The 15,801-nt window shown below is 35.5% G+C and overlaps 1 protein-coding gene across 1 annotated transcript; it reads right to left on the bottom strand.

Annotated features, from left to right (window-relative positions):
- Positions 4,320 to 4,850, bottom strand: LOC109834971 (ran-binding protein 1 homolog c-like). The gene is made up of 2 exons (XM_020402979.1): positions 4,585 to 4,850; positions 4,320 to 4,500 (listed from the first exon to the last, which is right to left on the bottom strand). Exons 1-2 carry the CDS (start codon positions 4,848 to 4,850, stop codon positions 4,320 to 4,322), a joined length of 447 nt encoding a protein of 148 aa, XP_020258568.1.

The following is a 15,801-nucleotide window of genomic DNA, read 5'->3' as shown; positions in this document are numbered from 1 at the left end:
ATTTGAGATTTAGTTCAGACTCAGAGATATGTTTATCTTATTCCAGTTGGGCTCATTATTGATATTCTTATGCTTCTTCTGTGTTTATCCAGTGTTGTTCTATTTCTATTTTGCTTGTCTGTACCTTCATCTATTTATTGTTTCCACTAGAGAGATAACGAATATGATGGTAAAACATGTCGTAGCATGGTGTTTGGTGCTTGGCAGGTTTGATAATCCGGGTTTCACCTGGGACTGCAGCCTTGTGTGAACCCTGGGGCGTCACAGTAATCTTCCTACATCTTCTCAACTAATTAATTAATTTGTCAAAATGATTATTCTCTAATTTCAGACTATAAAATACAATCTGAGAATGATTTAAATATATTTTGTACATATAAGGATTGTATTTTAACAAAATAATTTAGATCTATCCAATATTGAATAATATCCAAAAATTTAGGTTAAAGAGTTAAAAAAACTAATAACACTCATATCCAAACTATATGCTTCATAAAGGTGAGACATATAAATTGAACAACTTATTTTATTTTGTTAAATAATTTATTACAAATCTTAAAAGATAAGGAGAACCATAATGATCACATAACCATCCCAAATAAAGATTAAATTTCTCTCTGCAAATCTTATTACAAAAGATTTTCAGAGATACTGATAAACTTGCGATAAAATCCACTCTTATAAGATTGATGTCACATGTGTCTTAAATTGTGTTTTTTAAGGGTTAATTTTAGAAAACTTCCTCTTAACTATCGGGGAAATGTTACCCCCCCCCTCAACTACTTGAAAAGAGTAAATCTTTGTTCGTCAAATTTGGGGTGTTGTAGTTAATCTATCTTAACTTTAAATTTTTGATTTAACCATATGAACTTTTCTCAATTAACCTCTCAAAACTATCGCTGAGTCGAATTTATTATGTGATAAGTACTTGACCTGGAAACACCAAAATATCTCAATCATAAAAGATTTAGCTTGATTTTTGCTAGATGAAAGAAAAAGTGAAGATTTAGAGATAAAAAGAATTGTAAATGGTCATAATTCTTTTATTATTGGTTGAGAGTTTCTTTTTAACTAAAATGACTTTTTTCAACAGGGCATTTTGACAAAATCATATATTAATGTCTTTTACATTAAGGGGGTTTGTTAAGAGATGTGTAAAGGACCAGGAGACTTTTCATAAGACACGCTAAGTCGAATGATATTTTCTAAAATCACACCAAAGTTCACTACTACAAACAGGACTTTTAGCGACGGAAAAATCCGTCGCTAAAACTCGAAAATCCGTCGCTAAAACCTTTAGCGACGGAAAAATTAAAATTCCGTCGCCAAAATACCGTCAGTACAGTGAGGGTAGCTAAAATGATCTTTGGCGACGGATTTTCCGTCGCTAAATGTCAGCGACGGAACATTAGCGACGGCTAATCCGTCGCTCTATTTTTTTTAAAAAAACAAAAAAACATTAGCGACGGATTTTCCGTCGCTAAAAATCACATTAGCGACGGCTTTTCCGTCGCTAAAATGACATTAGCGACGGAAAATCCGTCGCTATAACAATTTAAAAAATTTATTTTAAAAAATTGAAAAAACCTGTACAATAATATAATAAATTTAAAACCATGTTCAATCAGCAGTATAATATTCATTCTCACGTATATATAACACAAATATTTTAATAAAAATATCCTAACATAATAAATATTGTTTATACAGCACACACCATGATAAATATTGTTTATACAACATACACTTATTCATTGTTTTCAAAGGTAAAAAAACAAATCAGTCCTCCTGATCATCATCCTCATCACCAGCTCCACTTGCAAATATAAGTCTTGGCCTGCAAATATAAATCAAACGTTAACAACATGGCATGACATGCAAGTATAGAATTAAGATAGAGTATCATGGCATATTCTTATGTATTACATGTTTCGGAGAGAGTATCATGGCATATTCTTATGTATTACATGTTTCGGAGAGAGTATCATGGCATATTCTTATGTATTACATGTTTCGGAGAGAGTATCATGGCATATTCTTATGTATTACATGTTTCGCAGAGAGTATCATGGCATATTCTTATGTATTATACGCACACACACATAATTTTTGCAACAACGCAAACACACACCCTAACCCCACCCGCAATTTTTTCACCATACGCGCATGCACGCGTACACACACACGCATATACACACGCATGCGTACATGCGTGCACGCATGCACCACACTCCACACAATTAATATGGAAACAAACTAGTTATCAAAACCCATCAACTATTAGTTTGAGATTATTTTCTTCCTCCAACATAGACAAACATAAAGTAATATCCAAGCATGAACCAACACATAATTAATTTGAAAGATAAAAACAATACTCAGATTGTTATATCAACTTTCCCTTAAATCACCAAATACATGGTTGTCATCTACAATGTATAATCATAATATGTTGTAGTTCAAAGATCTAAACTGATAGGGAAACTGACTACTTATCAAAGCCCATCAACTATTAGTTTTAGATTATTTTCTTCCTTCAAAAACAAACATAGAGTTATATCCAAGCATGAACCTCTAGAGCAATATAATTTAAAATTCAAAAACTAGAAGGTTTCATTACACAATTTAATCATTGCATCTTTTCAAAAACTAGAAGGTCTCATTACACAATATAAATGGTCCTCCTCCCAGTTTGATTAAAAAAACTCCAGCCTCAAACAGCAGCATGTTTCATTACACAATTTAATCATTGCATCTTTTCAAACATAGTTCTCTCCATAAATTCTGACTGTATATTATTCTAAAACTGGAAGAGTATCATGGCATATTCTTATGTATTTTACGCACGCACGCATAACTTTTTGCAACAACGCATACACACATCCTAACCCCACCCTCAATTTTCTCACCATACGCGCATGCACGCGTACACGCACGCACGAGTGCACGCACGCACGCACGCGTACACGCGTGCACGCATGCACGCACGCGTACACACAATTAATATGGAAACAAACTAGTTATCAAAACCCATCAACTATTAGTTTGAGATTATTTTCTTCCTTCAACATAGACAAACATAAAGTAATATCCAAGCATGAACCAACACACAATTAATTTGAAAGATAAACTATTAAAAATCAAAGTCAATAATTGCACAGATCATGTTGTTGGTGTATTTTTTTTGTCCTCTCTGATTGGACAGATTGTAGTATAACTAAAGACCAAAAGACCAGTTGATATTGTATTTTTCATTTTTCAGAAAAGAAATACAAAACAATCCCATTAAATCTGAAAACAGAACCTTGAAAAAAAGTAAAATTAATAAAGTAAACAGAATATGGCCAATACCCGACAATGTGAACATGAAATAGCAGCAGAGTTACTTGATTTCCCAGCCTTGTCTTTTATCTGCAAAAATTTACAACAAATAAATAAAATTGCATAAAAGGAACTTCAACCCCCAAAAAATAGTTACCTCATCAATATCACACATGACAACTTTTTCTACAGTGTTGTGCCTAAGAATTTCCCTTGCAGTAGACCCCTCTCCTCCTCCCATTATGAAAATAGTCTTGGGACCGAAACAAACATTAAAATTATAAAGAGGAAAATGCATTGTATTAATTAATTTATCTATTTTCTGAAAACCAAAATAAATCTTAAATGACTTAAAGAATTGTACTCTTGGTGGCGGAGCAATGCTGGATGAACTAGGGACTCATGATATATGAATTCATCAATCTCTGCACTCTGAAGCTTTCCATCTATAACTAAAGCCTGCAGTTAATTAGAATAAACAAAAAGCAGAGGCAGAGATAAGTAAGTATAAAATGATCTATATTATAACATGATTTATTTCTTCTGTCCAGTGCTGTATAGTACCTTTCCAAAGGGCTTTGTGTCCAGCAATGCAATGTCCTGGTACTGACCAGCTCCAGTGTGTAAAATACTGTAGTTACTCACAGAAGCTACGCATGTCAGCTCATTGATCATAAATAGGGGGTGAACCTTTAAATATCTTCGTACTTTGTTAAGCATTTTTTTTAATTCATATTCACTAGCCAGTTGGTACACCAAAAAGAAAATGCTTTTGAAATAACTGTAATGTTTTGCACCACTCAGGAGCTGGCTACTTATGCAACAACTGTCTGATTAGTAAGAATTTTTATAAACGCAAATATAAAAGAATAAACTAATTGATCGAACTACCTATTAAGGGCAAAGCACCATCTCAAGTTCTCTTCAATCTATAGGCGAGCAAGTCAGTAGCCCGATCAAACCGATTCCAGCACTAAAACCCTGATAAAATCAAAAGCCTAAGAAAAAATCTCACCATAGTGGTTCGCGCAAATCTTGAGGGTCTTGGCCTGCCTCATAACCAACCGGACTTTGCCGCTCTCCTTGTGCTTCAACAGCTTCACGCTCCCGCTCCCGCTCCCGCTCCCTCGCTCCTTCCATTGCTTCCCCTCTTTATCGAACCGATACAACTTCGCTTTCCTTAAAAAATAAAAAAAAATCAATATAATCAGATTAAATTGAGATCAAAAGGAGAGCTAAAAGCTTTAGATCTGAGAAATTTACAGGTCGAGGATGGCCTCCTCGTCCTCTTCGCCGGTGGTGACGGCGACCTCCTCGAGCTTGATGATGGGGACGATCTGGGCTCCGGTGTCCTCGTCCTCGATGGCGGCGTCGTGGGATTCTTCTGTGGCAGCGCGGGTCCGACGCCGGCGAAGAGAACGAGAAGGGGGAGAGGGGGGAATGAAGAGAGAGAGGGGAAATGAGAAATGAGAGAGGGATTTGGGATAAATCCCTCTCTCGGGCGCGGGCTGCCCAAATTTTTTGGGCATGCCCGCGCCCAAATTTTTTTCCCAACAATTTTCTTTAGCGACAGAAATTCCGTCACTAAAATGGTTTTTAGCGACGGAATTTCCATCGCTAAAAAGCTTTTTAGCGATGGAAAATTTTCGTCGCTAAAAATCCGTTGGTAAAATTAAAGCGACGGAATTTTCCGTCGCTAAATATGATTTTTCCGACAGAATAATAGCGACGGAAATTTCCGTCGCTATAACATGACTTATAGCGACGGAAATTTCCGTTGCTATTAGTCCGTTGGCAAAACCCCATTTTCTAGCAGTGGTTGAGAGGGGTTATCTACAACTCCTCTGTAGTTAGGGGTCTCTATCAAATTAAATTAGTTAAGTGTTTTTTTTAGACATTACCCATAGTTAAGAGAGTTTTCAAAAAATTAATTATTCTTTTAAATTTAGCTTATTTACATATTTGTCCCTCAAATGTTTTATAATTCAATATTAGTCCCTGAATTATAAGCAATTTTCAAAACTTTAAGGGAATAATATAGAATTATTAAACATTTAAAATCAAGGAAATGATATCTAAATTACCTTCAAATATTACTCTTATATGCAATATATGAAATATCAGCTGGTATATCGCTATATCGACTGATATAAAAGGTTAAATACTTAATATCAGCTGATATATCGCTATATCGACTGATATAAAAGGTTAAATACTTTATCTTAATAATATTTATGGTTTTATATTGTTTTCTTTTATTTGGGGAATTTTTTCTACATATCGATCATTATCGAAAATATTGGCTAGTATAACAAAATCAAGCCATTTTTGATTGTGGGTTTCGTATTGGGTCGTGTTTGGAAACCAAAACTAAAGCACAAGTCACACAAGCCATAATTCATATCCCTAATTTCTCCACTCTCAGCTCTCCCAAATCTTAAGCATATATCTTGATGCAAATTCTTACGTTGAAAATTCATCAATATCTAAGATTATAGATTACAATTTTATATTATGTATGAGCATTATCTCATATGAGACCCATATATTTTTTTACATAACCCCGATTACCTCAATCCAATATCATGGATTTTATTTGTCCAGTATTTATATGATGCCCAACACTTTGTAGTAGTCCTTCGAAAGACTCTTCTAAAGTTTTCTAAGTAAAGTATATAAATTCAGAAATAATTCAAAATTTTAAGATTATTCAAAATATAATGCTTTAATTTTCTCACATCTCCTCTAATATATAAATATAAGCTAACCCTCTAGCCTCATATTATATGATGAATATTATTTATCAAATGAATCACATACTATTGCTTGTGGTTAACAAATGTTTTAAATCTTTATTGACTTAATTAAATTAAATACCTTACAGTTTATAAATAAATACCTTACAGTTTATAAAAGTTTCAATTACATACCTCCACTTGTATCTTGCTGCACTTAAATATCCTAATGTTTTTTTTTTAAAATTGCATGTATGTACCTTCTATATGTAAGAATACTATTTGTAATTTTCCTATATGAATATAATGGTATAATTTTAGGATAATTCTATATTTTCTACTCTTTATATTAATAATTTATTAATATGTAATTGTCTATTAATATATTATTAGACATTACTAATAATTAATATGAGAGTTTTACAATAACATTGGAAGTTTTAGGGACAAAATTAGACAAACTTGAAGTAGCATATATTATGATTAATTAGTAATAATAATGTTGGAAGCTTTGTTCATGAAAAGGCAATTTTGCCTTTGTGAATAGTCCCACATCGGAAAATGAGATGAATAGTAAAGGGTATATAATGGTTCTCTCCTTATTGGGCTTTGAATAGTGTTTTGGGTTTTGTGGGCTTTGCGTTTCTACCACACACGCGCGCGCGCGCGGCCGCACACCTTTTTGCTTCTCAAGCCTTTATTTTTGCACGTTTTACACATTTTGTAACGGCTGCATGCGGGTAACGGAAGCAATAACCGTGCGTAACGGTCCCTTGGATTCAGCGGGGGTTACACCTTTCATCACCTATAAAAGGAGGCTTGGAGCTCATTCAGAATCACACCAACGAAGAGGAAAATCTCTACACTCTCTTCTCTTCTCTATTCTTATACCTCCAAGAAAAAAATTCGGCTACATATTTTCTATTCTTTGGGCAACCGTTTTCGTCTGAGCATAAGCTCTGTGACTCACGCCCGAGTGCAGAGGCCGGCCGATTCCGGGGGTTTTTACCGCTAGGGGAGAGAGGACAAATTGCGCAGAGCGATAGGCGGGTCCTTAATCTTCTAGGGCAGTGTTATCACGACTACTCCCGATCAGGCCTGAATTTTCTAACTCTTGAATTTGTTTTTATATTTTATATCTCTGTTTTGACAACAATCTAGAAGATTAAGTATATTCTTGGTGTTAAGATAATTAGTTTTTAAAATTTAAAAAAAAAATTACTGTTCATCGGGATTACTGTTCACCCGAATTTCATATATTTTAATTACTTGTTGTATTAGTTAATTGCTTTAACTTGTTGCATCTAAATTAGTTAAAAAAAATTATTATTTCTATGCTCAAATTCAGTATCTGTCATAAACAAAAAATCTTTAAGTGAACCGGTTCAAGTTTTCTTGGATTAGTTGGTGTCTAAGGAAAGGTTTAAGGGTTGCGTAAAGCGCTCTGTAAGAAACGAGATACTTAATCGATCATTACTACCTTAGGTCTTTTATCTGCTATTGACACTTCTGAGTCATCTACTAGTGGTTCTCAACCTTTGACTCCTGATCCTGCTCAACCTGCTCCTTCCACTTCTGGTTCTGGTGCTAGCTCCTTTTCTAGCTCTATGAAACCAGAAGAAATCAACTATCATTGTTGTCATAGGATTCTTAGTGCACTTGCAGACAACCTTTATGACATATATTATGAGTTCAAAAGTGCAAAAGAACTATGGAATGCTCTTGAAGCAGAATATGGCTATGATGATGCCGGAATTCTGCGTTTCACCTCCTCCTCCTTCAATAAGTTCATGATGGTTGATGACAAGCCCATTAATGAACAAATTCATGAATTCCTAGATTTCCTCCGTCATCTCCAATCAAAAGGAAACACTTTTACTGACGATTATAAAGTTTCCTGTTTGATTGATAAACTTCCTCCCTTCTGATCTAGATTTGCTGGAGATCTTCGACACAAGTAAGGAGATCTAACCTTAACTGAAGCCCTCAAGGCTATTCGTATTGAAGACCAGCATAGGCAAAATTCCAATACCAAGAATGAAACAAAAGCTAAAGTAAACTTGGTAGAGGATAAGCCTAAATCTAAGAATTTCAAACCCAAAGGGAAGAAATTCAAGAAAAACCAACAATCTTTCAACAAATCTTCCTTCAAATCAAATCCCAATTCTTCCAGCCATAAGTCTGATGAGAAGTTCTGCTTTGTCTGTGGTAGAACCAACCACATGGCTCACAACTGTTTCTTTCGGAAGAAGGAACCGGCCAAACCTGCCCCTAAAGGAAATGGATCCAACAAAGTTAATATGATTGAAATGAATCCAACCTCCTTCAGGTTAGCATCTTCATCCCATCTTGTAAATTCTCTAACTTCTTCCACTGATTGATATTTGGATTCCGGAGCAAATATCCATGTCTGTAATGACCGCTCTTGGTTTTCAAATTATCAGGAATCACGTGGAGGAAGCATAAGCTTAGCAGATGACTCCACTAAATCAATAATAGGAAGTGGACGTATAGAGCTCACCATGACTTCTGGGAAAGTTCTTCATCTGCAAGGCGTTTATCATGTTCCTTCTCTCCGTCGCAATCTGATTAGTGAATCTCTTCTTCTTAGAGCTGGTTATAGGATTGTAAAAGAATCCAATAAATTTGTGATTACAAAGAGTAATGTTTTCATAGGAAAAGGTTTTATCTGTAATGGCCTTTTCAAACTCAATGTAATCAATTCCAGTTCTAATGAAATTTCTGAGTCTTCTGTTATTCAAATTGTTGAGTCTTGTGATGTTTGGCATGGACGACTTGGACATGTCAATTTCCAAACCTTGCAGAGAATGAGTAAATTAAACCTCATTCCTAAATCTTCTCATGATCCCTCATCTAAATGTGAAATCTGTGTTCAAGGGAAACACACTAAAAAACCCTTCAAGTCTATAACTAGAAACTCTGAACCCCTCGAATTAATTCATAGTGATGTGTGTGACTCTAACCGAGTTCTCACCCGAGGGGGTAAGAGATATTTTGTGACTTTTATAGACGATCACTCCAGATATTGTTACACCTATCTTCTCAAAACTAAAGATGAAGTCTTAGATAGGTTTAAGGTGTATAAAGCTGAATCTGAGAATCAACTTGACAGGAAGATCAAGATTCTAAGATCTGATCGTGGGGGGGAGTATACCTCAAATCATATGACTGAATATTGCCAAGAACACGGTATTATTCATGAGGTTACTGCTCCCTATACACCACAGTCTAACGGGGTAGCTGAACGAAAGAATAGAACCCTAATGGACATGGTGAACTGTATGTTACTCAGTTCAGGAGCACCTGAAAATCTCTGGGGTGAAGCTCTTCTTTCTGCTTGCTTCATTCTCAATAGGATTCCCCAGAAATATTCCGATACAACTCCTTATGAATATTGGAAGGGGAGATCTCCTAATCTAAATTTCTTCCGGGTTTGGGGTTGCTTGGCTAAAGTAGCTATTCCCGAACCTAAGAAGAGAAAAATTGGTTCTAAGACTGTAGATGCTGCTTTTATTGGATATGCACTTGATAGCAATGTTAACAGATTTTTAGTCATCAAATCTGAAATCAGTGACATATCCAACAATACCATCATTGAAGCAAGAGATGCAGTCTACTTTGAAAACATCTTTCCTTTCAAATCTAAAATCTCAGAAAATCCCAGATCATCCATTCCTTCTGATCTTCCATCTTCCAGTTCTTTTCAACCTCTTGATATTGAACCTCGAAGAAGCAAAAGAGGTAGAATCGAAAAGGATTTTGGAGAAGACTTCCTTACCTTTCTTGTTGAAGGTGATCCAAGCTCATTCCAAGAAGCAATGGATTCACCTGAATCTCCTTTCTGGAAAGAAGCCATTGATAATGAAATTAAATCTATCATGGAAAACCATACTTGGATACTCACCGACTTACCTCCAGGTTGTAAACCTATTGGTTGTAAGTGGATATTCAAGAAGAAACTCAGAGCTGATGGTTCCATAGATAAATTTAAAGCTAGATTAGTAGCTAAAGGCTTTACTCAACAAAAGGGCATTGATTATTTTGATACATATTCTCCTGTAGCCCGAATATCAACTATCCGAGTATTACTAGCCTTTGCTGCTATCCATAAGCTTATCATACATCAGATGGATGTCAAGACTGCTTTCCTGAATGGTGATTTAGATGAAGAAATCTATATGCACCAACCTGAAGGCCTCATTGCCAAGGGTCAGGAAAACAAAGTCTGTAAGCTTGTTAAATCTTTGTATGGTCTTAAACAAGCTCCTAAACAATGGCACCAGAAATTTGACAACGTCATTGCACAATATGGCTTTACTGTGAATGAATACGATAAATGTGTCTATTCTAAAGTGATAAACAATGACTATGTCATTCTCTGTCTCTATGTTGATGATATCCTTATCTTTGGAACAACACTTGAATTAATTTCAAAGGTTAAGGATTATCTTTCCAAAAACTTTGATATGAAAGACTTAGGTCTTGCAGACATGATACTTGGAATGAAAATCTCTAGAGACACTAGAGGAATATCTTTGAGTCTTTCCCATAGCATTGATAAAATGCTAATCAAATTCAACTTTCATAACTCTAAACCTGTTTCCACACCTTATGATTCTTCTATACCTTTGAAGAAGAATGAAGGTGAACCTGTCTCCCAGCTGAAATATTCTCAGATGATTGGATCTCTTCTTTACATATCCAACCGAACCAGACCTGATATAGCTTATGCTGTAGGGAGACTGATTCGGTATACTAGCAACCCTAGCAAAGATCATTGGTCTGCCTTAGAAAGAGGATTCAAATATCTCAACCCTAGCAAAGATCATTGGTCTGCCTTAGAAAGAGTATTCAAATATCTAAAAGGCACAATTGACTATTGCTTGACTTACACTGGTTACCCTGATGCTATAGAAGGGTATAGTGACGCCAATTGGGTCACGGATTCCAACAGTGTAAAGTCTACATCTGGATATGTATTTCTTTTTGGTGGTGCTGCTGTATCCTGGAAATCATGTAAGCAAACAATAATTGCCAGGAGCACCATGGAATCTGAGCTGATTGCTCTTGATACTACTTGCACAGAAGCCGAATGGTTAAAAGATCTTCTATCTGAACTTCCTTTGGTCCCTAAACCCTCTCCTCCTATTTCCATTCACTCTGATTCTAGATCTACCATAGAGCTTCTAAAGCAAGTACATGTAAATAAAAAACATAACAGACATATTCAAATAAGATATAAGTCTGTACAACGCCTTTTAGGCAAAGTTGTGATCTTGGACTTTGTAAAGTCTGAGAAAAATCTTGCTGACCCTTTGACTAAGGGATTATCCAGGAGTGTGGTTCTGGATTCATCGAGGGAGATGGGGTTAAGCCCATAAATGAGGTCACTGACAGCGGCAACCCAACCCTTATTTAGAGACGTAGTCCTAATGTCGGTTCAATGTGGTAGAAACAAGCTGGACAGGTGACTCTCGTGTGGAGCATCGACTTAGATATATTTATATATCATTATGTAGCATTTGCTACTACCCCTTCTCTATGGTGACGATGCTCTTATGATACAGCTGGCTAGGCTGAGTTTTACTCTTAATAAGTCCAACGCGTGTATTGTGGGGGGTATTAAATAAATATCTGTAGTACCCTTTGAGGACTTACCTACGTGAGAGGAACCGTGATGGCCGCGGTTAGGGGGAGCTGGGCTAAACCCTAGAAACTCTCATGAGTCGGTTTATTGTGAGCATGGCCTTTAACGCTCAACCCGCTTTGCTCAATAGATGAAGCGTATTGTGTGTGTTTTCATCAATACCTGATTAAAGGGGCCTAATTCAAGGCCTAGTCCATTATGTCCCTCAGGTGGCGATGAACCCACTAAGGAAAGGTTCAAAGCCGAGAGCTACCTCTCCCGAATTCACGATACGAAAGGTTGCCCAACCTATATTTATTTTGTGATTTATTTATTGATTTATTATTTTCAGTCAATATTGCCTTTTGGGGGGACTGTTGGAAGCTTATTCATGAAAAGGCAATTTTGCCTTTGTGAATAGTCCCACATCGGAAAATGAGATGAATAGTAAAGGGTATATAATGGTTCTCTCCTTATTGGGCTTTGAATAGTGTTTTGGGTTTTGTGGGCTTTGCATATCTACCACACACGCACGCCACGCCACGCCACGCCACGCCTCGCCCGCACGCGACGCCGCAGCCGCACAAGCACACCCTTTTTGCTTCTCAAGCTTTTATTTTTGCACGTTTTACACATTTTGTAACGGCTGCATGCGGGGAACGGAAGCAATAACCGTGCGTAACGGTCCCTTGGATTCAGCGGGGGTTACACCTTTCATCACCTATAAAAGGAGGCTTGGAGCTCATTCAGAATCACACCAACGAAGATGAAAATCTCTACACTCTCTTCTCTTCTCTATGCTTATACCTCCAAGAAAAAAATTCGGCTACATATTTTCTATTCTTTGGGCAACCGTTTTCGTCTGAGCATAAGCTCTGTGACTCACGCCCGAGTGCAGAGGCCGGCCGATTCCGGGGGGTTTTACCGCTAGGGGAGAGAGGATAAATTACGCCAGGGCGATAGGCGGGTCCTTAATCTTCTAGGGTAGTGTTATCACGACTACTCCCGATCAGGCCTGAATTTTCTAACTCTTGAATTTGTTTTTATATTTTATATCTCTGTTTTGACAGCAATTAATTAATTTAGTTTAGTTAGGATTAAAATATAATATTTAAAAAAATAGGGGTAGCATAGTCTATAGAAAGTTTTTCTACAACTTCATATTTTAAAGGGAGTATGATTCTAAGCGAAGTATATAATTTTATTTATAATTCAAAATCTTAAGAGTTATTCAAAATATGATGCTTAAAATTTTCCACATCTTCTGTGCAATATAAATATAAGCTAAGCCTCTGACCTCATATTATATGATGAATATTATTTATCAAAGGGATCATATACTATTGCTTGTGGTTAACAAATGCTTCAAATCTTTATAGGCTTAATTAAACTTAAATACCTTATAGCTTACCAAAGTTACACTCATATGCCTCCACTTATATCTTAATGCACTTAAATATCCTAATATTTTCTAAAATTTCATGCTTGTACTTATGTACGCAAAAATACTCTTTATAATTTTCCGATGTGAGTGCCATGGTATAATTTAGGACAATTCTATATTTTTTACGCATTCTAAAATAATTTATTAACTTGCAATTGTCTATTAATATAGCATTATGCATTATTAATAATTTATATCAGAGTTTTACAATAATATTGGAAGTTTTAGAGCTAAGTTAGGCAAAATTGAAGTGACATGTAATATGATTAATTAATAATAATAATTAATTTAGTTAATTTATGATTAGAATATAATATAAAAAAAGAATAGAAATCTTGAGATTATTCAAAATATGATGCTAATTTTTTTTCACATGTTCTATACTATGTAAATATAAGTTAAGCATCTGACCTCATATTATGCAATGAATATTATTTATCAAAGGGATCACATACTATTGCTTGTGGTTATCAAATGCTTCAAATCTTTATAGGCTTAATTAAACTTAAATATCTTACATCTTACGAAAGTTACACTGATATACCTCCACTTATATCTTAATGCACTTAAATATCCTAATGTTTTCTAAAATTGCATGTTTATACTTATATACACAAGAATACTATTTATAATTTTCTTATGTGAGTGCCATGGTATAATTTTAGGATAATTCTATATTTTCTACTCCTTCTAAAATAATTTATTAACTTGCAATTGTCTATTAACATAGTATTATGCATTATTAATAATTAATATGAGAGTTTTACAATAACATTGGAAGTTTTAGGGCCATGTTAGACAAAACAGAAGTGTCATGTAATATGATTAATTAATAATAATTATTATTAATTTATGATTAGAATATAATATCAAAAAGAATAGGGGCAATATAGCCCATAATTTTTTTTCCACAACTTCCTCTTTTAAAGGGAGTATGAGATATGATTAAAGTCATGTGTGTGCTTCCATGGAGAGTTGAATCTAAGCTACGATTTCAAGGGAAAATTGCACAAGTCTCCGAATAACTTTTAGTGTTTTACAAGATACCCCCAATAACTTTCAAAATCACACTAAATCCTAGAAACTTTCGACGTTTTGTAGTAAATCCCCAAGAACGTTCAAAACCACACTAGACCCGCAATAATTTTTGAAATTTTACAATTTTAAATTTGATTAGGAAAAGATGATGGGTTGTTAAATTGAATTATGGGTATCATCCTCGCACAAATCGATCAGACTTGTTAAAAATATGGGCACTAATACTGAGTATGTTCTCTCATGCGACGTGAATGTAGGTTTTTACAATACTCATTCGATTTTTCTAATTGTTTTTTAATCCAATTTTATAACATGTAAAGTGTTAAAAGTGAACAACAATTTATTTAAAGTTCTCATGTACAGCAAGAAAATATACACAATTTGCTTAGCATGGACAATTGGCACAAAAAATTCCACTTTTAACAAATGCAACAAATATGGGACACGTGTTTCAATTAGGGGATAGCAAACAGTCAGTTCGGTCAGATCAGGCTTCGTCATTTTTTATCAGACCTAAGCCGAACCAAACCAAAGACGGAACCAAACCGAACCAAACAAAATTATTGCGGTTCGGCTCGGTTTGATTTTTTTGGTTGTCACACAGCCTTCCAACATCTAGCAGCAAGAGGATGTCCGCGACTAACAAGTTACAAAAATGAAAAAAAAGTAGGAAAAAAAAAAAGAACAGCGCATAAGTTTAAGCGAAGTAGAGATGATGAATTTTCATTTTGAGGAACGAAGTAGAGGTTGAAGAAGGAACTTCAGGAAAGAGAGTTTTTAGTGCCTCCTTATTTTGCTCTTTGTCAAAAGAAAAATTCCTCAATGACCCAAAATATGGGACCAATAGGGGGGACAAGTGAGGTGTCCCCCTCTTATTGGATAATAAGTTGGTCATCATTAATGATGACCAACTCATTATCCAATAGGAAGAGAACACCTCACTTGTCCCTCCTATTGGTTTCATATTTTGGGTCCCTGTAGCAAAGCTCTTGTCAAAATGAGAGAAATAGACTATTGTCCTTTTTCAATAGTTGGGAGAAGAGGAAGACGCAACGGCTCACCACATTCTCTCTGATATTTGTGGATGACAACTAATAATAAATTGGTAATTGGGAAGATCAAGCACATGGGTTATTGAGTAGACCCCATGAAAAATTGAAAGAGAGGCTATGAGGTCTGTATCTGGGTGCAACTTGAGTGGGTGTATGGTCAGTTCGATGTACTTAGGTTTAAAGTAACTTAACCCGACCCTAACCGAATTAATCATAAAACCAATCCGAATTGTAAAAAAGCGGACGGTTCGATCGGTTTAATCGGTTTGAACCAAAATTTTGTTCACCCCTAGCTCCAATGAGCAGGCGAGTGCCCAATGGTGGATTGGGATCCTCTCCTCATCAATAGTATTTCCTAATATCTCCTCATGCATCTCCACCATTCATTTTGTGGGACCCACCTTTGCTTTTGTACTTACCCACAAAATGAATGGTGGAGATGCATGAGGAGATATTAGGAAACACTATTGATGAGGAGAGGATCCCAATCCCCCAATGGTAGTCCCAAGAAGTGTCCACCACTAGAATTCCTCATAAAATTTTGGATTTATCCCAATTGAGTTT

This window comes from Asparagus officinalis, chromosome 3 (assembly GCF_001876935.1).
Source record: "Asparagus officinalis chromosome 3, Aspof.V1, whole genome shotgun sequence".
In the NCBI taxonomy this organism is placed as follows: domain Eukaryota; kingdom Viridiplantae; phylum Streptophyta; class Magnoliopsida; order Asparagales; family Asparagaceae; genus Asparagus; species Asparagus officinalis.
Note: the sequence above shows the minus strand (reverse complement) of the source record. Positions and strands in the feature narration are given on the sequence as shown.

What these genes read in the sequence shown, in the direction of transcription:
- LOC109834971 (XM_020402979.1), bottom strand. Translation starts at nt 4,850, where the DNA reads ATGCCCAAAAAATTTGGGCAGCCCGCGCCCGAGAGAGGGATTTATCCC. An exon ending in GAGGAGGCCATCCTCGACCT is followed by an intron (nt 4,501 to 4,584) that starts GTAAATTTCTCA and finishes TTATTTTTTAAG; the next exon opens with GAAAGCGAAGTTGTATCGGT.